The 26,664-nt window shown below is 38.1% G+C and overlaps 3 protein-coding genes across 3 annotated transcripts; all 3 read left to right on the top strand.

Annotated features, from left to right (window-relative positions):
* Positions 1-1,384: 1,384 nt before the first annotated feature.
* On the top strand, positions 1,385-5,805 carry ndufa9a (NADH:ubiquinone oxidoreductase subunit A9a). The gene is made up of 11 exons (XM_054619897.1): positions 1,385-1,490; positions 2,406-2,579; positions 3,190-3,287; positions 3,433-3,524; positions 3,711-3,852; positions 3,986-4,088; positions 4,410-4,480; positions 4,585-4,661; positions 4,826-4,921; positions 5,332-5,398; positions 5,551-5,805. Exons 1-11 carry the CDS (start codon positions 1,412-1,414, stop codon positions 5,719-5,721), a joined length of 1,170 nt encoding a protein of 389 aa, XP_054475872.1. The 5' UTR covers positions 1,385-1,411; the 3' UTR covers positions 5,722-5,805.
* Positions 5,806-7,916: 2,111 nt separating this feature from the next.
* On the top strand, positions 7,917-14,553 carry LOC129107923 (probable polypeptide N-acetylgalactosaminyltransferase 8). Its single transcript, XM_054619533.1, has 11 exons — positions 7,917-8,022; positions 10,224-10,473; positions 11,042-11,208; positions 11,415-11,598; positions 11,780-11,977; positions 12,385-12,499; positions 12,594-12,779; positions 13,451-13,588; positions 13,850-13,945; positions 14,033-14,200; positions 14,419-14,553. Exons 1-11 carry the CDS (start codon positions 7,917-7,919, stop codon positions 14,551-14,553), a joined length of 1,743 nt encoding a protein of 580 aa, XP_054475508.1.
* A 3,525-nt stretch (positions 14,554-18,078) lies between these two features.
* LOC129108233 (probable polypeptide N-acetylgalactosaminyltransferase 8) lies at positions 18,079-25,452 on the top strand. The gene is made up of 11 exons (XM_054619950.1): positions 18,079-18,451; positions 19,028-19,343; positions 19,463-19,629; positions 21,079-21,265; positions 21,947-22,144; positions 22,318-22,432; positions 23,266-23,451; positions 23,610-23,747; positions 23,919-24,011; positions 24,161-24,331; positions 24,477-25,452. The coding sequence occupies exons 1-11, from the start codon at positions 18,283-18,285 to the stop codon at positions 24,594-24,596; spliced, it is 1,860 nt and encodes a 619-aa protein (XP_054475925.1). The 5' UTR covers positions 18,079-18,282; the 3' UTR covers positions 24,597-25,452.
* Positions 25,453-26,664: the final 1,212 nt, after the last annotated feature.

Genomic DNA, 26,664 nt, shown 5'->3' with positions numbered 1-26,664 from the left:
TATCTTTTTACAAAGGAGTTATATCTTAAGTCGTCAACAGAGATTCAATTAAAATTTAGATCCGGGCCCTCACTATCTATTAGCTAAGCAACAAGAGATCCCAAGAGAGTGGATTGCAGCTGAAATAAGAAAAGTTAAGTTATACTCATAAACATTTGTATGTCTTTTTGTCTTTTATGATGAAATAAAAGGTTGTTTCAAAGAGCCTATGCTTTCTTATTTTTTCATATTTATCATCATTTTTGTGTTTATGTTTCCATGCTTTAACTTGAAATGATAATTACGGCACTGTTGGCATATTGTTCTAATGCAATATAAAGCTGTCTCTTGTAGTTTTAAGATGTAGTTCTAGTTTTCATAGCCTGTTGCTAAATAAGTAACTGATAAACAAAAAAAAATGTTTCATAAATAAGAATTTTATAATCAGGATTCAATTTTGATTATTATTTTGTTTCCCCATTTACGGATTTCTCTTTATCATATTCCGTCCTAATTACTTGTTTATCTCTTACTACATTCACTAACATTTGCAGTTTTCTCTTTGCTCTCTACTATATTCAAGCAGAGTGCCGCCTACAAATAGGAAAAACAGCAACAGGAGCTCTGATTGGTTGGCTGTTACATACGTGTGAAGCACAGGGCTGCCATCTGCTGCTAAGAGCAGGAACTAGTGGTGGCAAATTGCATGGACCCTTTTTACTTTGAGTCATTCAATAGCGTTTGAAGTATTATTAATAGGCCTAGTAATTATAATTAGAGATTGAAAATATATATTTATTCTTGGGGCACACTCCAGACCAGACTCCATAGTTTGGGACCATTTATTAACGATGTTGGCTGAAGAAGAGATGGGACTATAGCAGCTACATATAAATGTTGATGGATGGCCAAGGACGATTTAATCTAATATAATTGCCTACCGCTATCACAATGCCAGAAACGCGTCGATTTCATGTAAAGTTATTTGAAAGATCTAAAATAAAACCATGCGTCACCTTAAATGTATTAGTTCTATTTTAAAAAGCTATTGTTTATTAATTAAAGGCTAACACAACATGTAAAAACCCTCTCACGGTCACTTGAATTGTTTTTAGTGCTTATTAATGTGCCAATCGAAACAGACACAGTCAGAGAGTCAAACAGCAGTGAAACATCATGCAAACAGGACATATCGTCATTTTTTATTATGAAAACAGCGGAATAAAGTTAGATGTGTCTCTGCCATGAGAAATATATTTTGTGATCACAATAAATTATTTTCACGTTTCTAAGACTGTTGTCTGCACGCCGGGATAAACACTTGTTTCATGCGTTTTGTGGGACATCTTTCAGCTTTCGCCTTTGGTGTGCTCTACGCTTTGGCTATAACTCGGTTTGCCACTGTTGTGAATTGACTTGGGCTTCTTGGCCCATGCGGTGTGCCGTAGTCGGAAACATGGCGACCGTAGCGCTGGTTAGCCGTCCTGCGAGTGTCCTTCCAAGGATTTCAAGTGAGTAATGTTAAAACAGTATACATCTGATGCTCGCGTTGACTTCTAGGGACATATTGTTGTTATTTCAGATAATCACACGTAATCCACGTTTACCCACACTCACAGTTAGACCACACACTCGGCTCGAGTGACCTTGCTAACCGGCTCGGCTAGTCACCTGCTAGCAAGGGCTTTAGCTTGCTAGTAGCTCACAATTTGATTTTTGAAAAACTCTAATATTATCAGCTTACTGATTATATAAAGACCCGCATCACTATGTGCGTTAGTAAATGAACATTGAGTTCAGTTAGAGCTGAGCTATAGCCATGGTCCTGCCCAGTGGCCTCCTTATAGTGGCCCACTTGCTGTTTTTATTGACATAACATCAGTTACATTGACGTCACGATGGGTTTTTATATAGGTCCTGACTGTTAGATGGTTCACATCAACTCATTTTCTGTTTTGCTTAATGCATATTTTTCCACTCGCCCAGTCTATAAGGTTCCTGTCATTGATTATTTGTAATGAAGCATGCAGCCTTTAAGATGCCTTCTTGCTCATGTGTGTTTTCCTCTGTCATATTTCGTCGCCATCTTTTAACAGCTAATTTGTAGTATGTTGACAGAGAGTAAAACACATTGTGATCAAAGCCTGAAATAGAAAAAAATGATGGCATCCAATACCGCTCCAGAAGCTCAGTGTCACACTGTCTCCCTTTATAAATCTTCAGTTTTGTATGATTCAGCTATGTAGTTAGTGATGATGTTGAACTGTATTGTGTTGTACTGAAGTGTGTTTTCTGTCCACCCCATTTAAGGTTAAATCACAATAAGTATCAGTAACACCTCTCAGTATAATGCCATAGAAATGATGAGCACCACAAACCTCTATACTGTGGATCCAACACTGCCTATGTTTCTTTCCTCTCCATAGGTAGCTGCTCCCCTGCTGTACTGTCAGCTGCCTCTGTCAGCAAAGTCCAGCAGAGGAAGCTGCACCATGCTGTCGTCCCCAAAGGTAAAGGAGGACGCTCCTCCTCCAGTGGAATAGCGGCAACAGTGTTTGGTGCTACAGGTTTTATTGGTCGATACGTGGTCAACAGGCTGGGTGAGTTAAAAATATAGTGTAAATAATAACTGATGTTAAGTTAAATGCACACTGATATTTACTATATATTCTGCAAACTTGTGTATTTTGAGCTTGTGCTTGTAAACATCACATCATGTGTCCAATATCCCAGGTAAGATCTCATCTCAGCTATGAGCACAATCAGGGTAAACGTCCCTATTAAGCCCACTAAATCAGTATTTCATGCATTTTAATATGTACTTCCCCAATTTAGGTGATTTAATTTATTTGAGATATCAAAAATACGTAAACATGTATAACAGATCACACATAAAATACAAATTAATTGAAAAATATGGAGAATAACACAATCAAGTTAAGTTTTTTTTTTTTGTTTTTTTTCATTGTGGTTCATTTAAGTTTAAAAGAAATTTGAAGTGTTAATAATTAATTCATACCAATTTAGAATGTTTTATTCTTCATTATTTCCAAATATGTCCATGTCTGGCATGGGTTTATTGGGTACCTAATTTACAATTCATGCCCATGGGGGTTCTAAATAATCCCACCTAAGGATTTTTTTGATAAATATATAAAACATCTTCAAGACAAAGATGTGATTGTATGTTTATTAACTTATGATTTCCAGGTCGCATGGGCTCTCAGATTGTAGTCCCTCACCGCTGTGATCAGTATGACATCATGTACTTGAGGCCCATGGGTGATCTTGGACAGATCATTTTCATGGTAAGATGCATACAGACACACTCTTGAAGAAATCTTGCCACACTCTTGGATGGTGGATTCTTTGATCTGCATGTACTTATTTTAATGATTGATAAATTTCGAGCTTTAAATGAAATGCAAATGGTTTATCTCTGTCTTGTCGCAGGATTGGGATGCCAGGAACAAAGACTCCATCAAACGGGCCTTGGAGAATTCTAATGTTGTCATCAACCTTGTCGGAAGAGAGTGGGAGACAAGGTATGTGTATGCTGGGAAAAAAATGCTTAAAGTATCTGCTTTATGTGTTATGTTGTAGACATGAAATATAGTTTTAAGCTGGTTTAGAGATGAGGTATAGGTGAATGTTAAAGGAAATTGCTGAATGGGCGTGTAAATTGTGGTTAAGCATTCACATGCATGTATTTCTCCTCTTTTTGTGCACAGCAACTATCACTATGAGGACGTCTTTGTGACCATCCCTCAGCAGATTGCCAAGGCAGCCAGAGAGGCCGGCATCACAAAGTTCGTCCACATGTCTCACCTCAACGCTGACATACGCAGCCAGTCCAAATACCTGAGGAACAAGGTAAAGGGCTGTTTTGGCTCATTCAAACTAGTGTTTCTGTGCTTTTTGTTGAACAGTATCAACATGTTAAAGCCAGAGAAAGTTAACCTGTATATATGTAGTTAGTCATTGTATAATGTTCTTTTACCAATAGGCCGTAGGAGAGACAGCAGTGAGAGATGAGTTTCCCGAAGCGATCATCATGAAGCCCTCTGAGATCTTTGGGAGGGAGGACAGATTCTTCAACTATTATGCAAGTAAGACAGTTGTATGTGTGAGTGAAAGAGACTGTGAAATCAGTCTTTAACGATAATCGTCTATTAGGCCAACACGTCAGTTTCTGAGTGATGGGAGTGTCACTCGTGTTGGTGAACATTGCTGCGTTGCTTTTCAGTGATTTGGTTGTTGTACATTTAGTGCTCTTTCATGGACGCTCTGTACATTAATTGCACTGTGGTCTCTGCATCAACTTCTACATGCACAAGTGGAGCTATCGCTAAAACAATTTCACAACTTGTTCCACAGTATGAAAATGTTAACCAGTGAAAATGTAATGTGTGGGTTTATTCCTTTTCCAGACATGCGCTGGTTTGGCAATGCTGTTCCACTCATATCTATGGGGAAGAAGACTGTGAAGCAGCCTGTTCATGTAAGTTTGCTAAAAGGGGGCAGCTTTTCTGATATTTCCCTTATAATGAATAAAAATAATTATGATCAAATGAACCCAAATAACCCATCTCCTTTCTCCCTCAGGTGGTGGATGTGGCCAAGGCCATCATCAATGCTGTCAGAGACCCCGATGCTAATGGAAAGACCTATGCATTAGTTGGGTAGGTGGTCCGCACTCAAATAGCTGTGCCTATGATCGAAGCAAATACTGAAATTTGATAACTGTGTTTCATGCCCTGTATTTGTATCACTTGTGAGCTCAGATTTACATGACGGGGGCTCTCCTTCATGGATTGTTTTTGTCCTGTTTTCTCTTGTCGTCTAGTCCCAACCGTTACCTCCTCCATGACCTGGTGGAGTACATCTACGCCGTGGCACACAGACCCTTTGTGCCCTACCCCTTGCCACGCCCACTCTATCAGTATGTGCTTTAAAAATGTTTTTCAGCATTTTCCAGAAAAAAAGGCATCTTTTATGTAACTAACTGATGCATTCAACCACACCTAAGGCATGTTGCAAAAACAAAACAAAGGAGATGGTTTATTGTAGGTTGTGAAGTGTATACCCATGCCTTTACAATATTTATACACATGAGCAGTTTCTAGAGCTTATTCTCACTGATCCGATTTCACTTTTTGCAAAAATGTTTAACATGTTACCTCATGTTTGTAGTGTTCATGTGCTGCTTGAACACATTATACAAACAAAACACCTGCTTATCAAAATAATTTCCTACAGAGCCACTAGTCTAAACCTCAATAGGGGTATTTTGGGTGCAGGTGTTTTGTTCCCCTGTACAATCATGTGATGGTTTCTGTTCTCTACTTTCAGCCTTGGTGCTCGTTTTTTTGCAATGAACCCATTTGAGCCCTGGACAACCGCAGACAAGGTGGACAGGGTAAGACGACCAAGATCTTGGTATAACTTGAAACTATAAGTTTTGAGATCACTAGCCATTTTGATGTGCTACTGTGAAAATGGCATATTGTGCCACCAACTGTGGAGGCTCTATAGCCAACACTAATTATGTACTGCGCTTTCATTTTCCAGTTTCACGCAACAGACATGAAGTACCCAGGACTTCCTGGTCTGGAGGATCTCGGCATCACTCCTTCCACTGTAGAACAAAAAGCAATTGAGATTCTGCGTCGACATCGCCGATTCCGTTACCTGGAAGCTGACCTGGATGAGACAAGGCCAGCCAAGACTGTCAGCTATTAAACGACCAACAACTCTAGGGCAGTAACTCTGATTGTTCGGTCTTTAACTATATTGTGTACATAAATAAATAAAATTATCCTCTAAGGGTTGTCTTGTTTTTAGTGTTTTTATTAGATGTGACTTTTTACCAATACAGTGCCTCTATAGAGTTTTCACCCATTCTTCATGTTCACTCCATTTGACTTCTATTGGGCGTTTGATTGTTGTACTCCAGATCACGCAGAAACACGCAATTTTGGTAAAATCTTTATTCTGCAAAACTATTATATCTCATATTTATAAAGTTAAGCGAATAAATGTGGAAACACTGGCTCTAATGGCAGAGTAGAATTAACAGAGATGGTACTAATTTACAAAACATTGTAACTTATTCTGAAAAAACATTATTTAATTAACTCAAAAAATTAGTGCAGTATGGTGTCGTTTTAAAACAAATGTTTTATACTTATTTTACCCCACTGAGGAGAGTATGATGTGTGTAAAATTTTTGAAAATCCCGTTAAGGATTTTGCGAGTTATGGAAGTTTTTCGAGTGAGAGCAAAAGAAAGCCATCAAGTTAAATTGTTTACATGTTCATGCTTGTTGAACAGGTGTATTGATAAAGTATTGGCTTTTTACTCAAGAATGTTTATTGCCCTAACGGTGATGAACGTAGTTGTAGTGTAGTCATCTTCACTTCACCTGATTCACTTCAGAGTTTCCATCGCGTCAGCTCCGCTCACTGACTTCACTTGGTGTTTGTAGTTGGAGGAGCTCAGCCCGGACCATAGACTGAGAGCGGAGGAGATGCTCGCTGCATAACACCAAAACATTAAAAAGCACCAGTAAAATCACTGCTTATCAAAAGTCCTTTAATATCATAGCACTGGGGCCTGCTTAATAACGGGTTTCGATATGCATCCCTACCTTCAGATGACGGTGCAACATTGCGGACTCACTGGAGGTGTCCCGCTCCCTATATAAATATTATTGCTATTTCTCAGCTAACAAAAATGCAACGATTCTTTGATTCAGGCCATTATACACTAATTAAAATATAGTTAGGAATGTTATATTCCATTTCTGCCAATAAATCCCCCTAAATGTTACACGCGGTCCTTTAAGTAGTAGTGTTCATTTCAAAATGCCTGTTTATTTGTGACTGTGTGGTGGGAGTGTGTCTCTGAAACCAATATAAGAGAAAAAAAAAACAGTTAGGGGAGGCAGGATGATTTGGGATGATGGGGAAAAGACAGAGTTAACTAGAAAAAACATTTTATGAAGAAATTGGGCGTGAATTCAGATGGACGAAAGGAATTGCAAAGCATTGCTAAAAATACAGAAATCTTATCGTGCAAATGATTGCACTGCACTGCTGAAAAAACTGGATTCTGAAAAATAAAATAAGAATTCATTATATAAAGAACCTAAGAGCTGAATATATTTCTAGAAAAGCTGGAAGCTAAACTGTAATACTGTCAAAAAGTGGAAATTGAAATAATTTAACTGAAAAGGCTGAAAGAAGAAATGCTTAGCACTTTAAAAGGCCTACAAATGAAAAAAGTTAAATACAAGGATACATTTCCTCAAAGAGCTGAACGCTTTGACATTTCAATGGTTTCTTTAGCTGAAAGTATGCAGTAGCAGAGTAGTAGTCAATCACAAATTGTACGAAAGAAGTAAATGTACCAGGAAAAAAGACTCCATCAAACAGGCCTTGGAGCCTAGTGGAGAGAGAGTGGGATAATTTATGATGCAAAATAAACTCTGAAGGTGCAATAAAACAATAAAAATGTGCTCAAACCAAGGTAGTTAAACGGCTAAATAAACTGAAGTGTACTTTGAAACCTTCTTTATATTTATAGCTTGTTAGATTGTGTTAGTCCACCTCTCCACCCTCAAGTCCTCATGGTACTATCAGGCTATAGATATTAGAGTTTCCTTTAAAAGCAGTGCGTTGACTCAGTATTCTTATGCTGGCCTCATTAATCCAAGCTCCGTTGTTGATTTATCAGCATTAAACAAATGTATAAGGAAAGTCATTTATCTTTAAGATAATATTTGCTTTATTGTGCAATTTGAGCTTTAAAGTGGCTGGCATAGAGCTACAGTATGACATTGAGTTGATCCTTCGTGAGAAACGACCATGAAGACATATATTCGAAGAGCTGGAATAGTTGGAGCCTTTTTACTCTTAATTTACTTCATCATTTACATGATCGCGACTTGGAGAACAGGCAAGTCTTTTCTAGAGGGAGTCACAGATCAAGAGGTTGTGAGGAGGAAACTGGACCGTATTGAAAAGACCCTAAACAAGCTGGGTGAGTACCAATTCAGAGGCAACCATAAAAAAGCTGTAGTGTAAAGCTCTGACTTTCTAATTATGTCATATATTATTTTAAAGATCTGTTATCTAAAGTAAATGAACAAGATGACATTTTCATTTCCAACTCCTGTACAAGCAAGCGAGCGAGGTGTGTGGCTGAAAGAGATTCCAGAGAAAGTCCATCCATGCTGTAACTTTAGTTAACTGCAAGTAAATCCCCTTAAAATTTTAATAAAGCACATCTTTGCCATCTAGGTTATTTCTAAAGCCTTAGGTGGAGATACTCACATGGGGGGCTTGTTAGATCACATGTTTTCTGGATTGGTTGTGTATTTGTTGGCACTCCACACACCCAAATGTTTGTGTGCAAGCACTGACAAGTTATTTTGGACAGCCAATAAGAATGGTGGGAATTCTCCATGTTATAAATATAGTGATCTGCTATCACTACGATGTTAATGAATGTCCTCATGCCCTGTCACAGACAAACCCCGCTCTGAAACCTACCCCCTCATTCCCCTTCTTTTAATATGGTGACAAAGCCGGAATACAGGTTGGCATTACAGATAGATCTGTGTTTGAGCGGTACTCAGACCTTGGACTTACCTGCTACGGCCGTTGTAAATAGCTTTTACCTGTAGTAAGACCTGGACTGTACTTCTCTGGACTGAACTCACGTGACTCTCATCCACTTTCCGGTATTTGTTATTTTTTTCCTCCTTATGTTTGTTGAACTGAATTTAGTTGAACAGAACTGTGGTTTCAACAAAACTGAGCTGAACTGAAAATAATATTATTTTGTTTACTGATTGAGTGGAGAGGAAAACACGGACCGTGTTTCGGGGGATTTTCTTGAAAGTTCACTATGTGTAATATTTTTGCCTGAACGTGAATTACTAATGCATTGCATTTACATTGAGAGATATCTTTTGTGGTGTTTAATTGTTTGGTGGCTTGTTCTAAATATTTACCTTTGGGGATGTACTTTGGAGGGATACTTACATACTTCAAGATATGAGTACTGTGTTTATGTGTTTATTGTGCTCTATACTTGAGTCTTTTGTGCGGTTGACTTATTTAAAAATATTGACTCACAAACCTTACGGAAATATTGTTAGGTGCTGACCTAACTGGTACCCCAAGCAACCAGTCCTACTATTACAAACTACAATGGAGTTTTGTTTTTTTAAATGAACGCAAAATTATGTGTACACAAATATAAGTGAAATCCCAAGATGTTCTGTCAGCCTGAGTTTACAATGTTTCAACTTTGGTGAAAGATGTGTGCATATCCTAAGGCTTTATTTATTTTTTGCACTTTAAAAACAGACGTAAACAAGAAAGTTTTGAAATGTAACTGTCACAAAGGCAGAGACAGACAGTCGTTAACTAAATAATATTAATGTCGATCCATATAGTTGTTGTATTGTGTCTAATGTTCAAAGATTTCAACAGTTCAGCAGTCAAATCTGTGGTGGGTCTGGAGCTGGACAGTCTGGAGTCAGTGGGTGAGAGGAGGATGAAGGCCAAACTCGGAGCCATCCTGGACAATCCCTCTCACCCTCTCCATGAGGAACTGTGGCAGCTGGGCAGCTCTTTCAGCCATCGGCTGATTCTGCCAAAGAGCAGGACGGAGCGCTTCAGACGCTCATTTGTGCCCACTGCCATCAGACTGTACAACAACAGCAGAGACCACAGTCTGTCATCATGCTGACCAGCCCCCCCCCATGTGGATATACTGTACATTTTTTTTATTTGTATTCTTATTTTTTATTTTATTCTATTTTTATTTTTATTTTATTGTATAATATGTGTATTTATTATCTGTTTCTGTGTAGTTGAGCTGCTGCAACACTTGAATTTCCCCCATGGGGATCAATAAAGGAATATATAATATAAATTGTTGAGGAAAAACACCAGGTGAAAACTTTGGTGAAAATGTATGGATGTACTGTAGGTCTGTAACAGATGGGAGAGAAAACTAGGTTGTAAGATGTTTTGGACTACATTTGATTTTACTGAGGAAATGTTAGAAGAGTTTGCAGCATTGATACGCTTTCCATTTCTTCCAACTGCCAAACACATTTATACTTCTACTGTCGTCCCGTTTTACTGACAATGTTAATCATTTCTTTCTTTCATGAACACAATCAAAATCAAAACCAAATCCAATCCAAACCCAAACCCAAACCAAAGCAAAGCTGATAGAAGTATCTGGTCGAAAGCACTTCACCAATGACACTTTACCAAATGTGGATCAAGTTAAAGAGAAGATTGTGATGCCAAAGTTATATCCAAACTCCATCCTGTTCGCCCAGTGGGGCGATGACCTGTCAGAAGAGGAACAGAAGGAGGCGGAGGGTCTGTTTCAGATTTATGGATACAATGCCTTCCTAAGTAACCAGTTGCCAACAGACAGGAAGCTTTCAGATACAAGAGACAGAAGGTAACTTTTATTCATACTGGTTCTAACAATTTAAAAGGGAGTTAGAATTTTTTGTGTCCTGACCTTTGCTATAACTTGCTATGCATAGTAATCTGATGTCTTCTCCGTTTTGTGGGTGTTACTATAAACCGACTACCAGTGTTTTTATGCATCTGATCTAACAAATCATACAATATAAAGTGAAATTGGAATTTAGTTGCAGTATATTAACTGTGCCCAAGCAATATTTAGCCGGAAATACATGCACCCAAAATGGCATGACATGTAACTGTGACATAATTGGACCCTTTATCCAGAATAAGACACAGATCCACCAACCATACTTCTGCAGAGTTTATTAGGGATTTCAGTCTCTTTTCCCTTTTGTTGTCAAGCCAGATCAAACAATTACTCCTGATATCCTACAGTCCATGATGCAGGATGGAGAACATCTACGCAACATAAGCTACATGAAATATTGAGACACACTTTCAATCCGTTTCTCTGCAGTTCAGTTCTGCTAGAGAACCGATTGACCGAAACATTAACCAAATCATTTACACCTGTCTCTACATCTTACACCATTTAGGTGTCTGATGAAGAAGTATCCCAGTGACCTGCCGACAATCAGCGTGGTACTGATCTACTTAAACGAGGCTCTTTCGGTGATTAAAAGGGCCGTAAGAAGCATCATCACCCACACTCCAAAGCACCTGCTGAGGGAAATCATTCTAGTGGATGACTATAGCACTTACAGTAAGTGTAACTGTGCACTTGGAATAAAGCATGATGATGTTTCTCTCAAATGTCTCAATACATCAGCCATGTCAGTCTCATAACCCCAGCTAAGGAAATTAGGGTAAATAGCTTTCGTCAGGTAGGTTTTTGTATGTAATTTGTAAAGCAGTTGTAGTCATCTGTGCTTGTTTATTTATAGATGTAACTGCTGAATTTATTTTTAGATGACCTCGGAAAACATTTACAAGACTACATTGATCAGATTCACAAAGAGAGGCCTGGACTCATAAAGAAAGTGTGGCACAAGCAACAAATGGGGCTGTCCCAGTCCCGGATCTCAGGTTGGGAGCACGCCACAGCAGATGTTGTGGCCATTTTGGATGCCCATATTGAAACCACAGAGGGATGGTATGTACATGTTTTAAATGAAGCGGTACTGTTCAGGGAAACAACAGAATATTAACTGCTATGAAGTTCAATTCCTTCTCTAAGTTCCTGTCATAGTCCTACATAAATACTGTGGAGAATTAGTTATTTCACCTCCCTCCCTTGAGGTTATTGTACTTTTTAATTTTGGTGTCCTTACCAGGGCAGAACCTCTGCTGGACAGGATCAAAGCTGACAGGACAGTGGTGGTGTCCCCTGTGTTTGATAAGGTGCATTTTGACGATCTACAAGTGGAAAGATATAACCCGTTCGCTCATGGCTTCGACTGGGCTTTGTGGTGTATGTACGAGTCCTTTAGGCCAGACTGGCTGAAGATGGGGGATGAATCGCAGCCTGGGAAGTACGTGGAACACACAAATTTAGTCAGATCACTGTGAGTGGGATGATTAAATTAGACCCTCTCCTAGTTTTTGGAGTTTTGGAGAATTCTTCCAAGGGATTGGCCGGTCACTTTGACTTAGATTGCTAAAATTCGACTTTAAATATATGTTCTTCATTAAGTTATATTTACCACCAGTGTTCACATTCAGTTCACAGTAAAATTACCCTATGTGCCATTGTCTTCTTTCTATAAAGCAGAAATAGTGATATAAATCTGTTGACCTTTTTTGTTTCACTCACTGAATACCTTTTTAAACAGTACAAATTTTAAGCAGTTTCCTAATATAACAGACAGTAAAAGTAAAAAAATCAGGCAGTATTCATTTTGGGACAAGACTGGTGTCACTGTTTGTTTGTTTCGGACAGGAGTCCCTCTGTTATGGGAATCTTTGCAGCAGACAGATTCTTCCTTGGAGAAATTGGTGGGCTCGATGGTGGAATGACGGTTTACGGAGGAGAAAATGTTGAACTTGGGATTCGTGTGAGTAGCCAAAACTGTTTCAGTAAGAAGAATTAAACAAGGGACAGAATTTAAATCACCAACGATTTGTCTGATCTGTGTCTTGACTGCTCAGGTGTGGCTGTGTGGAGGCAGCGTAGAGGTTGTGCCTTGCTCAAGGGTAGCTCACATTGAGAGGGCACACAAACCGTATGCACTTGATCTCAACCCTGTCATGAAGAGAAATGCATTGAGGGTTGCAGATATCTGGTTGGATGAGTACAAGCGGAACGTGCTCATTGCCTGGAACATTCCTTTTAAGGTCGGCACAGTGATTTTGTTTTTAGAGATGATTTTTAGAATCTGTAGGGTATAGTATTTTAATACAGAATAGCTACCTCAATTTGTAAAACATTACATTCATAAAATGCGGATGAAAGTTGGCGTCTATAATGTTACACTGAATAACTCAAAAAACTTCCATAACTTGAACAATCCTTAAAGGGATTTTTATTTATCTTACACACATCATACTCTCCTCGTATTCATCACAATTTTGCAATCCAATGATATCCAGTTGTCACAGTGGTGAGAAAAATATTAAAACAAAAACTTCTAAAATGACACCATTCTGCACTAATGTTTTTATTTAATGCATCAATGTTTTTTAGAATAAGTAATAAGTGTAATAAGAGTTTTGTTAATAAGTAACACTTGTGTTTATCCTACTATGACAAGTCACAATGTTGTAAAAAGGCTAATTGAAAGTGGTAAAAAGACACACTGCAGCATCTTTTATCAACACTGCATTTCAGTGTTCGTTACACTTTCTCACTTTCATAAGAATTACATTTAAATCTGCCATGAGAACCAGTGTTTTCACAAGTATTTGCCTAGATTTATACATTTTAGATTTAATTGTTCTGAACAATATAGATTTTACCAAAATTTTGCATTGTTCATGCACCTTTTGATATTGCTCATGATATACAGAATCATGGAATCGATACTGGCGACGTGTCCGAGAGGAAGAAGCTCAGAGAAAAGCTGAAATGTAAACCTTTTAAGTGGTACCTGGACAATGTTTATCCAAGTCTGGACACATGGGATAACCTCTTGGGGTATGGTGTGGTAAGTGACATTTTCAGTCATGCATTTGCTGATGTAGCATGACATATTTTAGTGTGAGTACTATATTAGTAAGCCTGAAATACTTAGACTGAATTCAAGATCTGAAATCTGTATTTAATTAGCTCTTTTTTCAACGAAAACTTGAATTTTGTGATTGGACATGATTGGACATTTTTAAACGTATAAAACACAATCAATGAAGGCTCACGTAGAGGTCAAAGCAAATAAATAACTATCTTGAAATGACACTGACCTGTACAGCTGCAGAACACCCGTCTTCAGAGCTATTGTGTTGACCAGGGAGTCGTTCCAGGAAACATCCCTATCCTGTATGAATGCCACTCCCAGCAGCCACAGGTTATTTAAGAAGATGAACAGAAATACTGGTACTGAGATGTTAATAAAAAATCTGGATATTTAATCACTACCCTTTCTTTTCACCAGCATTGCTTCTACAACACAGATGGTGAAATCATCATCGGGGGGATTAAATCTCACAAATATAACAGTAACCGCTGCCTGGTTGATCCAGGCTCTGGCAGCACTCCCATCCTGCAGGAGTGTCAGCTGGCTAAACTAAACGAACTACACATGCACTGGGACTTCAAACAAGTAAGAACTCAGCTGATACCAGTATGGTAGCATTTTGTTCTGACTTCTGTACAGTGACTTCTTGAACGATCCAGCACAGCCTTTTCAGATACTACCAGTAGGAGGTGTCAAAGTCATAAATGTCCAATCCTTCACAAAGGTGCTTAAAAATATCATTGTGTTAGATGTATTCATGCTACCATCTGACTAAATTCTATTTCTTGATTAAACTTTTGCAGGGCCAATCGATCAGAAACAAAGCAACAAAGAGATGTCTTGAGGTCGCCCAGGGAGAAAGTTTTTACTTTGAGGTCATCATACAACAGTGCAGTGGACAGAGCTGGACGATTGAGAATCTTATCACAAGTTTTTAGTTTAGGGCTTGAACTGAATTTGCTAGTGTATTAACAAAGGATAACAAAAAACTGGATGTTAGTGACATTTTTTTTACTGATTAATACAATATTAAAAACAAATCTGCTTCATTTTTTTAACATGACTTTAAAAGGGTCACAGTTGCTAGCATTTGAAAATGAGCAACCACACTTTATGTTGGCAGCACACAATGTGTCATATTATGTGCAATTATCCAGAACCTTAAGAACCTTAAAGCCACGCCCATTGTTTGGGGTGTCGATGAATTCTTCAGCTGTGAGCAAATTCATTATGCAGACTCTGTTTCTGTCTTTTGTTCCTAATCAGAACAATGCATTTTTTTATTTTTTGATAGTCTCTTCCTTTAAAAGCAAAAGAAACAGGTGTTTGTTGATCTCCCTGAGATGTTTTACCACATGCCAATGACTATTCACACACTACGGACAACCCTGACATGAGGCCAAATGCATTGAGGGATGCAGATATGTGGCTTAATGAGTACAAGAAGACCATGCTCAATGCCTGGAACTTTACTCTGAGGGCGGGTCAGTGAGACCGCACACATTACAGCAAAGCCCTGGCACAATAGAGGGTAGCTTAAGTGTTAGTTTGCATTTTGAAAGGCATGCTCAGGTGAGGCTGTGTGACATGATACAATTAACATCAGTAGGAATCGTGGTTGATGGGTAAAAAGATGAAGTTAAATATCTGAAAATACCTGCAGGAAATGCGGGTGAATGCTGTTGGCTGAAATGAATTGAAATCTGTATTGCTTAAAATACAGAAATATTGAAGCGCAAATGAATTGCCCCGCACTGCTGAAAAACCTGGAAACTGAAATGTAAAATGGAAGAACTAGTTTCTGAGCTTCATTACATAAACAAGCTAAGAGCTGAATATATTGCTAGAAAAGCTGGAAGCTAAACTGTAATACTGTCAAAAAGTGCTGGAAAGGCTGAAAGAAGAAATGCTTAGCACTTTAAAAGGCCTACAAATGAAAAAAGTTAAATACAAGGATACATTTCCTCAAAGAGCAAGAAAATATTCTCTGAAGGTGCAATAAAACAATAGAAATGTGCTTAAACCAAGATAGTTAAACTGCTTAGTAGGCTAAATAAACTGAAGTGTACTTTGAAACCTTCCTTATATTTATAGCTTGTTAGATTGTGTTAGTCCACCTCTCCACCCTCAAGTCCTCATGGTCCTATCAGGCTATAGATATTAGAGTTTCCTTTAAAAGCAGTGCGTTGACTCAGTATTCTTATGCTTGCCTCATTAATCCAAGCTCCGTTGTTGATTTATCAGCATTAAACAAATGTATAAGGAAAGTAATTTATCTTTAAGATAACATTTGCTTTATTGTGCAATTTGAGCTTTAAAGTGGCTGGCATAGAGCTACAGTATGACATTGAGTTGATCCTTTGTGAGAAACGACCATGAAGACATATATCCGAAGAGCTGGAATAGTTGGAGCCTCTTTACTCTTAATTTACTTCATCATTTACATGATCGCGACTTGGAGAACAGGCAAGTCTTTTCTAGAGGGAGTCACAGATCAAGAGGTTGTGAGGAGGAAACTGGACCGTATTGAAAAGACCCTAAACAAGCTGGGTGAGTACCAATTCAGAGGCAACCATAAAAAAGCTGTAGTGTAAAGCTCTGACTTTCTAATTATGTCATATATTATTTTAAAGATCTGTTATCTAAAGTAAATGAACAAGATGACATTTTCATTTCCAACTCCTGTACAAGCAAGCGAGCGAGGTGTGCGGCTGAAAGAGATTGCAGAGAAAGTCCATCCATGCTGTAACTTTAGTTAACTGCAAGTAAATCCCCTTAAAATTTTAATAAAGCACAGCCTACATCTTTGCCATCTAGGTTCTGCTGTTTTAGAGGGTGTTTCTGTGTGTACCCCTCCTGCAAAAAAGCACAGTTTGCTCTGATTGGCTTGTGAGAAAATGATGGTGCACCTTTGCAAAGTTATTTCAAAAGACGTTTAAAAGTGAAAGTTTATTCAACGTGTATTTGTAGACGTCTATAGACCACATTTAGACGTGATTTGTAATATTGGCTTTCAACTGAGAAACGTGGATGTGGTTTCACAGTAAGCCTCTAAAATGATAATATAACATTATTAGCACCACGTAGAGGATTACAAATGCACTATATCAAATCACGTCTAAATGTGGTCTAAACGTGAACGTCTAATAGACGTCTACAAAGAGACGTTGATTAAACTTTCACTTTTGAACCATTTTTAGACGTCTTTTAGACGGAAGAATGCTCACTGGGGTGTTAATTCATGTCCTCATGCCCTGTCACAGACAAACCCCCTCATTACCCTTAATCCGGAATCCGGGTTGGCACAGCAGTACAATGAGAATTTATTGTCATCCATTATCTTTGTTTTTATAGTTAAGTCGGCATTACAGATGGATCCGTGTTTGAGCGGTACTCGGACCTCGGAACTGAACTGTGGTTTCAACAAAACTACGCTTTCCAGTTCCTCCTGCTAAGTTGCCAAACACATTTATACTTCTACTGTCGTCCCGTTTTACTGACAATGTTAATAATTTCTTTCTTTTTATGAACACAATCAAAACCAAATCCAATCCAATCCAATCCAATCCAATCCAATCCAATCCAATCCAAACCCAAACCCAAACCAAAGCAAAGCTGATAGAAGTATCTGGTCGAAAGAACTTCATCAATGACGCTTTACCAAATGTGGATCAAGTTAAAGAGAAGATTGTGATGCCAAAGTTATATCCAAACTCCATCCTGTTCGCCCAGTGGGGCGATGACCTGTCAGAAGAGGAACAGAAGGAGGCGGAGGGTCTGTTTCAGATTTATGGATACAATGCCTTCCTAAGTAACCAGAATGCAGAATTTAGAACAGAAATGATGTATGAAGACTGATGTCCCCCACTAAGAAGTGCAATACACACCCATAATAAACACAGAAAAGGTCTGAGAACAACATTAAATGTAAACTGTAATAATTCAAAAAGCTGACCTATATTTTAATAGTGCAAAGTCTTATAACCCATTGAAAGTTTAAATTAAGTCCAGCTGAAGGTATTCTGAGGAATTTCAAAGTGTAGTAGGTTTAAGAATAGAGAATATTATCTCCATTGTATTACACAGTTTAACAGAAATGAAATAAGCTTAATATTTTAGTATGCAGAAGTAGATTTAAAAAAAACAAAACGTACTGAAGAAATAGAGAAATAAAGATTTTGATAGCAATTACAGGTAGACTAAATTTCGTACAACAAAATGATGTGAGAGTTTTGACTTTAAATTCGGGACTGGAAGACCATAACACACGAAGAAGAATGGCTCCCAACAAACTATTCATAACTGGAGATAAAAGTCTACCTTTTGTTCTCACAGTTTCCTCCCAATATTTGTTCTGTATGACCGTTTTTTTTTTTTTTCAAACAGGTGACTTTACGACGTCAGCGCTGTAATTAGGAACACCTGCGCCTAACGCAGACAAACAGCAAAAAGGAGGAAGGACATGTCACGCCCATGCGTGGTCTCACGCCTTTAAACGACAGAAGTTATCACCCGGGCCGTAAAGCAGTATCATGCATGGTCTTGTTCATCATCCCAGCCTTCTGATGAAGCCCGTCAGTCGAGTCATCTAAGCTCACTGTGCGCGGTTATCTTCGGAGGGTTTTTTTTATGCTCTCACCGGGGGGATCGGTCGGTGTGTTTTCGGTATGAAACGCGCGGGGTTAAGGGGGGTCCTCCTCATTTTGGGGGGGTTAGGGCTCGCGGGCACGTTTCTTAAGATGCTCTATGAGCGCTCAGCGGGGACTGACAAAGAGGTGGACCTACCGCAAATTATCAGACGTTTTTCAGACCTGGAGACAAGCATCAGCAAGCTCTGTGAGTTGAAGCAACGGTTAATCTCTCACAGTTATTTCCAATTTCTATTTTGTTTTTTTATTGGGTTGAATATCACCTGTTCACTTCAAATGAAGATGGGAAATGGAGAAGAAAGTTTGGTTCAGTTTGAATGGGGAGGATTAAATGTCAGGTCACTCCACAACAAAAGTATTTTATGCTTAGCCTTTATCATGTGCATGTTTTGTAGACAAAATTATTACACATGCAAATAATATTGAATGTAGTAGGCCTAGGACACATAAAAATGCTCCCCTGGGGTGTTTATTCTAATGTGAAATTGCTTCTAATGGGACTTTTCTTTTCTTGCAGTTTGCTGATTATTAATGATACATTTGTTCAAATTTAAACAGAAGTGCACTATTTATGGGTTGATAAATGAAACAACACTCCATTCTTTAAATTATTGTGTTTTATGTTGTTTTTTCCCCCCCTGATGTCTTTATCTAGTCTCTTTTAATGTGCTGATGTATAGATGTAAATCTATAGTCTACTATTTTCTACAAAGGGGATCATGCCTCTAGCTCATTCTGCTCTCCCTGTCATCCTTTTATCAAGTCGATGTACTCAAAGCTTTTGAGAAAAAGCAGGACACCGTGCAGAAAATGCTTGAAGAGGACCGAGGCAGACAGAGAAAAGCTGCAGGGGTCGAAGAGCAACCTGAAGCAAAGGTTCAAGACCAACAGAAGGCCCCCGAGAAAACAAAGTCCAATAAACTGTTCCCAGATTCTGCCCTGTTTAAGGAGTGGGGGGGAAATCTGTCTGAGGACGAACAAAGAGAGGCAGAAGGTTTGTATTTGAAGTACGGCTACAACGTCTTCCTCAGTGATCGCCTTCCTCTAGATCGAGCTCTCCCAGATACCAGGGATAAAAGGTGGGCTACAACTTATCACTGTCATTTCCTATGATGCCAAACCTGCCACTTCACACACAAAAGCTTTAGATTCATTGTTGTTTGCTGATGGACGGATGGTGTTTTTTGTTTGTGAATAGGTGTCTTAAAAAGAGTTACCCAAAGGACCTGCCAAACCTTGGAGTGGTGTTGATCTACCTGAATGAGGCCCTGTCCATCATCAAGAGAGCTATGCGCAGCATCATCGACCGCACCTCTAAAGACCTGCTGAAGGAAATCATATTGGTGGATGACAATAGCTCCAATGGTTGGTTGGTTGGCTGAAAATGACTGTGCAAACACGTTTGACAACAAAAGTTAATTGACTGTTTATAGTCTACAAACATTGCTTGGAAGAAAGGATTTGCTGATAAAACATGCTACTGGTGCTCAGATTGCCACATGAAGTCTTCTAATCTATGGTGGTGTTTGTGTTCAAGGTGTGACTTTGAGATTGTAATTTAGGTTTTTAATATATCTACTTTTCTTTCAGCAGTCTTGTAAATGCTGCAGACTGCGGTTTGTCAAATGGATTTTCAGCTTTTAAGCTTTTTTTTTGTTTGGGAAATGGCTCATTTGCTTTCTTACTGAGATTTAGATGAGAAGATTGATAACACTGTTGTATCTGCACTGTAAAATGTGAAATTACAGTCAGCAGCTGTTTAGCTTATCTAAGCATAAGGACTGGACAAAGCTTCAGAAATGTCTGTCCTCTAGCACGTCAAGCTCACCAATTAAAGCTGGAGTGCAGAACTTTTGTGTCCCTCTCCAGCATTGAGGGTAATTACCATATTGGAAAGACCATAGCAACAGAATGCTACCTGCATTGGATGCTCAAAATGTAAAGGAAGACAAGCCATTTACAGGAAGGATTAAAGTAAAAATGAGTTACAAAAATAGCTGTAATTGTTAAAGCTCTAGCACATAAGCCCCGGTAAAACCACAAATGTATTAATGTGTGCAATAACCTAAAAGAAAAAAAGTCTAAAAGCGGCGAACAAGATATGTGTTAGTTAATTAGTTGGCTTTAGAGTTTCTGCTACAGGTGGACTTTGTGACCTTTGGACAGAGCAAAGCTAAGCTAATTAGGAGCTGGTGCTAGCCCTATATTTACCAGAGGGACAACATTGTTGTATAGACTTTCTTATCTAGCTCTTGGCAGGAAACCAAATAAAATAAAAAAATCAAGATAAGATAAGATGGTTTGTTTTGTCATTGTAGTGATTCAACAAAATTCAGTTTGGTAGCTCTCAGCTAGCCAGCAGCAGCGAATAACAACAATAATGATAATAACAATATACAAGATAAAAATATACAAAAGGAATAAAAAAATGTTGAACCATCCCTTCAGGTGCACATAAACCCCTATAGGATGTAACACAATGGCCCTGCATTTAGTCAATTCAAGGCTTTGGATGTGTGGCACTCGATTGCAATATATTGAATGGTTTTTCTCTTTTTTTTTTTTTTTTTTATCCATCCTAACTTGCTTGGAGACAAGGAGTACAATACAACATCTGAAACCATTACAACATCAATAACCACAACTTAAAGTCAGACATAATGTCCGACATAAACGTTAACATTTTTTTTTTTAATTGCTTACTGAAGTTTGTGAGCATGTGAGGCATGTCTATGATAACAAACTGTTAACTCTGCCTTGTCTGAACTTGCTAGGAACTGCATAACATATGCCCATATTCTCCTCTCAATTCAGACGACTTAAAGGGGGACCTTGACGCATACGTGACTATGATCAAGAAGCAGAACCCGAGTCTCCATATTATAAGAGTGAGGCACAATGAGCAGCAAGGACTTGCATATGCCAGGGTTTCTGGCTGGAGGGCTGCTACTGCTGACGTGGTGGCCATCCTGGACGCCCACATTGAAGTCCATGAGATGTGGTAAGAATGTGGCAAAAAACAATTCCTTTTATAATACGATTTATGTGTAAAAAAAAAAGTCTTGAACATTATACATTAGTTGCATCTGTGCTTAAAAAAATTAATTCTCAAGCTTTTCACCAGTACTGACAACATCACAATGTTCATTATATCTAGACAGGTACAAACAGACTCTGGTGAGGTGATGCCAAAGTTGGCTTGCCTCACATCTTAGCTCACTGTTTTGGTGTAATTACCAACCGCAGAGCAGCCCCACTGTGGCAATCAGGGCTTACCCAAGGGTGTGCTGCTCAGACATGGTAGTAGTCACAGACTCATTAGTAGTGTAATAGTATGACGAGCAGATTTTTGCAAATGTGATTGAGCAAAAACATAAACCGCTTGACCTCTGCATCAGTTTTGAATATTTTCCAGTCTTAAACTCTCTCCACCTTTCAAGTGCTGCACCAATGTTCACTTTGTTGGAAAGGAGAAACGTTCACTGGAGATCCAACGATTAAAAATAAAAACTAAAGGAGTGGCTGGCTCTTTACAACAAACGTCCCCTCACAGTCCTTTGTTACGGTCCTTTTGAGGAAAGAGACAAATAAATCTTGAACCAGCAGTTTAACTAGTTGCTCAGTAAATGTCCGATAGTTGCAGTGATGTGGGGACGTCCTCTCTTCCATTCCCCTCATGCAGGGCTGAACCCCTGCTGACACAGATCAAAGGTGATCGAACGGTGGTGACGTCCCCCGTGTTTGACAGAGTCAACTTCGATGACCTCAAGGTTAATGAATACCTTCCAGCAGCACACGCCTTCGACTGGGCTTTATGGTGCATGTATGAGGGGTTTACAGAGGACTATTACAACCTCAAAGATGGATCATTGCCTGGAAAGTAAGTTCACGTGAAATCAGTCAGTCTTGTTCCAATTTACGCTATGTGACAAACAAATATAACACCTTATTAACTGTATCTTGGATGAGGCATTCTTGATTATCTAAAAGCTTGACTTATGGTTATATTGATGAATATTATACAGTTATGACAGTTCCCTTCTTTCACCTCAGAAGTCCATCCGTCATGGGGATCCTAGTTGCCGACAGGAAGTTTCTAGGAGAAATTGGAGTCCTCGATGAAGGCATGAAAGTGTACGGTGGAGAAAATGTCGAGCTGGGAATTCGTGTAAGTAAAAATCACCTATCTAACATGCACATCTAACAAATCTTACAGCTTTAGATGGACTCCAGGCCACCGATGTTGTGGAGCTAAATTGATCCCAGATTTTTTTTTAAATTATCGGAGAGGAACAACATCAACCAAGACTGTCAACCAGGAGACCGGTGTTCGACACCTTGTTGTTGCCTTAACCTAACTGTTTGTGGATTTCTTGCCTGAACATAACCGTTCATGGATTTCTTGCCTAAACCTAAGCCCAACCATGATGTTTTTCCTTAACGTAACAAAGTGGTATTGTTGCCTAAACCTAAGTCGCCACGAAAAGAATGTTGTGTCGAGCGACATGAAAAAAAACCTGCAATTCGTGTCCCTGAGCACGAAACCAATACTTTGACGAATTGCTGTGAGAGAGTACACACTGAATGTCAAACACTTTCTTGCTGACAGTTAGATTAGAAGACTGATGCCACTTTCATGTCTGTATGGTAAGAATAACGCTTCAGCTAGCATCCACTTTGCTTTGCTTACTTGTCCACAGTTTTTAAACTTTTAAGTAGCTCTTATTTACTCTTGACTTTTGTTTTACTCCATGCTCAAACACTTTCTTGCTGACAGTTAGATTAGAAGACTGATGCCACTTTCATGTCTGTATGGTAAGAATAACGCTTCAGCTAGCATCCACTTTGCTTTGCTTACTTGTCCACAGTTTTTAAACTTTTAAGTAGCTCTTATTTACTCTTGACTTTTGTTTTACTCCATGCTTTGCATTTACACAGTTATCACTGTTGAATGATCAATGATTCAGTTATTTTGCATGAGCTTTTTCTTTGCTCATACAGGTGTGGACCTGTGGAGGCAGTATTGAAGTAGTTCCATGCTCCAAGATCGCCCACATCGAGAGGGCCCACAAGCCCTACATGCCTGACCTGGGCCCATCCATGAAGAGAAACGCCCTGAGGGTGGCAGAAATCTGGATGGATGAATACAAACACAACGTCAACTTGGCTTGGAACTTGCCATTCGAGGTAGAATGAAAATGATGATGCCCCTTTTTGGCAAACTGCATGCTTCTACACAAAGGATGCCAGATGAACATCCAAGAGTCCATATATTATTAGTTATGAGTACATTTGATTTTCTTCAGTTACAATATCACAAACCTCTCACTCCATATTCTGTGCAGAATCATGGAATTGACATCGGAGATACCTCAGAGAGGAAAAAACTCAGGGAAAGGTTGAAATGTAAACCTTTCAAATGGTACCTGGAAAATGTGTATCCCAAGTTGGATCCCTGGGACAACATTGTTGCTTATGGAGGAGTAAGTTAAGTTTAATCTCATGCTTTGTTTGTGTAGTAGAGGCAGTACAGGGGTGTGCAGGATGTGTCAAAGCCACATTAATTTATTTTTTAATGATTCACTCCCACGAGCAATAGTGTTCGATACATTTTTCGCTGGGTTTGACAAAATAATGAACTTCCTTATTTATAGGTGAAGAATCTAGATGCTGATATGTGCTTAGACCAAGGCCCAGTACCAGGCCACACACCCATCGCCTACCACTGCTACTACTATGGACCTCAAGTAAGTAAAGCAGCTTAAAAGGCTTGTCAAAATCAATGATCAATAAAGTCTCTCTAAAGATAAAAGTGGCAATAGTGTCTGTTTGCAGCTGTTGTCTTATTTGAACACCCAATCTGCCTGCTGCTTAATTTTTAATAAATATTTTTCAGATAACCTATTACCGCTCAAACGGTGAGCTTTATATCGGCGGCCTCAAGTCCCATAAGTACAATGACAACCGCTGTATAACTGACGTTGGGGAAAAAAATACAGAGCCTGGCCTTTACAACTGCAAAGAGGCTATGCAGAAAGGAATGGGGATTTATTGGGACTTCATTCAGGTAATACAAGTTCAACTATTATCAAAATATAAAGCAAAGTATATAAAAATTCAAGGATGAGGAAGATGTATCTCAGTGAAATAGTTATTAAAAACCAGTGTGTATAACCCTTCAAAATTAGCCACCTGACACCTGTCTTTTCTAGGGCAAAGAAATGAAGAACAGGGAGACAAAAAGATGTCTGGAGATTAAAAACGGCAATCTCCTAATACAGGAATGCACTGGCCAAAGATGGGAAATCCAAAACATAATCAAGCCCTTTTAAAAGTGTGTGTTTTGCCAACAAGAAGTGCACTTCTCTGCTCATAGGTCATTGGATAATATCCCCTGTATGTGTTAAATGTAAAAGAAAGTCAGTGGAATGTGATTACCGCTTTGACTCCTGTAATAATTTAAAGCTTTTCTTTACATGAAATGATTTTTGGCTAAAAACTGAACTTTGGTTATTTCCTCAACGTCTTATGAATGGACGTTAAGACAGCACGTTATTTTTGGTTTGACAATACCAAACTGAAGTGGTGTTACAAATGTCTTATTGGACCAGTGGTGTTCAGATGCCATTGGCTTTCAAAGTACAAGATTAAAAATAGATATAGTTATATTCCTTTCATGTTTCAAGATCCAAATTTATTACTACCGATTAAATTAGTATGTCTGTTGCTCCTACTGTTGTGATCGGATAAAGTGCAAGCTGCTTCCCAGTAGGTCTATATTACAAATACTGTGTGGAAAAGCACATTACTGGGACCACATGGACTACTAGCATCTTACCTCAGGCTACTTTTAAAGGACATGCCTATCATTACGCAACTTCGAGATGCACGTTAATCCTTTTTTCCTCCCTACAATTACTCCACTTCAGGACACCTATTATATTCTATTCAAGCATACAGGCTTATGGTAATGTTATTGGTTTTGTTCTTATTACAACATAGAGCAAAGCAAGAGATCAGAGTTTAATCCTTGTTTGTTTTGCTTTTTAAATCCATTTTGGGCTGTAGCCTCCCTCCATGGCAGACGTGGTCAGAAAACAATAAATGGTATTAGAAAGATGCATCATTGCTATGAAGAAATGTAACTATGGTTTTTAGTTCTATAACAATTGGCCAATTATTACAAAGGCAACATCTGGAAGCATTTTTATGCACTATTTTGTTGATATTTGGTGAATATCAGGTTTGAAAATATAATGTATATGATTTTCTTAGTAATCTTACAACTATTCTATACAAAGGTTTTTCATTTAGACATTCTATATGATGAATTTGCTACATTTTTGACATGTTATACAGTTACTTTGAACCTTTACTTTGCGATACATTATATCATGTTTCTTTTTTACATAAGATACCGTAACTCTTCTCATGAAATTTTCCCACATACCATACTTTCACTTTTGTTCCCGAAATTTTTACAACATACCGTACTTTAGTTTTTTTCTTGAAAATGTTTTGACATACTATACAATTACTTTTTATTATATACTTACAATTTTTATGACATTTTTTTACTATTATACTTTTTTCATGCCAATTTAAAACATACATATGTAAAACATACACCTTTAAAAAAAAAAAATGACATGTTTTTTTCTGACCTTCTATGCTATTATATTTTTTGACAAACTACACTATGATTTTTTTTTTATGACATTTTATGACATACAATACTCATGTCAATTTTAATTACATTTTTTATATACAATACTATGACTTTTCCCATGACATTTTATGATACACCATGACTTTTTATGACATATTTTTCATTGTACTGTACTATGACATATTTAATGACATGCAACACTGACTTAATGGTGACTTTTTTTGACAGTCACTTTCGTAACATTTAATATACATACTATACTATGAGTTTTTTATGACACTTTTTTAATAACATTTTAAAAGCATACTATACTATTAGATTTTGTGACTTTTCTTGACATACTATAAAAAGGACTTTTCCACAAGGATACAAGGTTTTGACTTTTTATTACAAGACATGTATTACTTTATGACTTTATTATTTTATGACATTTTTAGGGCATACTGTACTATGACTTGTAGAATACATTTTTCAAAACACTTTTCTCGACTTACTATACCATGCCTTTTTTTTTTCATTGTGACATACTATGACTTCATATGTCATTTTTTTTTTTTTTTTACATACAATAAGATGACTGTTTTAATGACATCTTCATGATATACTATACTATGACTTTTGTGGCTTTTTTCAACATTTCCCTATTCACTACGCATAATAAAAATGTTTCTGCTGTATTGTACTTTCTTGTCTTCTGACAACTCAAAAAGTTTTACTCTTACATGTAATTT

Source organism: Anoplopoma fimbria, chromosome 19 (assembly GCF_027596085.1).
Source record: "Anoplopoma fimbria isolate UVic2021 breed Golden Eagle Sablefish chromosome 19, Afim_UVic_2022, whole genome shotgun sequence".
Lineage (NCBI taxonomy): Eukaryota > Metazoa > Chordata > Actinopteri > Perciformes > Anoplopomatidae > Anoplopoma > Anoplopoma fimbria.
This window is presented reverse-complemented; position numbering and strand designations above follow the sequence as displayed.

Bases quoted from the DNA above. Each gene is read 5' to 3' on its own strand.
- LOC129108233 (XM_054619950.1), top strand. From the start codon at position 18,283: ATGAAACGCGCGGGGTTAAGGGGGGTCCTCCTCATTTTGGGGGGGTTA. The intron at 22,433-23,265 runs GTAAGTAAAAAT...TTGCTCATACAG, and splicing joins ATGTCGAGCTGGGAATTCGT to GTGTGGACCTGTGGAGGCAG. The intron at 24,332-24,476 runs GTAATACAAGTT...TGTCTTTTCTAG, and splicing joins TTTATTGGGACTTCATTCAG to GGCAAAGAAATGAAGAACAG.
- LOC129107923 (XM_054619533.1), top strand. From the start codon at position 7,917: ATGATCGCGACTTGGAGAACAGGCAAGTCTTTTCTAGAGGGAGTCACA. The intron at 11,599-11,779 runs GTATGTACATGT...TGTCCTTACCAG, and splicing joins ATTGAAACCACAGAGGGATG to GGCAGAACCTCTGCTGGACA. The intron at 13,946-14,032 runs GTTATTTAAGAA...TCTTTTCACCAG, and splicing joins GCCACTCCCAGCAGCCACAG to CATTGCTTCTACAACACAGA.
- ndufa9a (XM_054619897.1), top strand. From the start codon at position 1,412: ATGCGGTGTGCCGTAGTCGGAAACATGGCGACCGTAGCGCTGGTTAGC. The intron at 4,089-4,409 runs GTAAGACAGTTG...TTCCTTTTCCAG, and splicing joins ATTCTTCAACTATTATGCAA to ACATGCGCTGGTTTGGCAAT. The intron at 4,662-4,825 runs GTAGGTGGTCCG...CTTGTCGTCTAG, and splicing joins AAGACCTATGCATTAGTTGG to TCCCAACCGTTACCTCCTCC.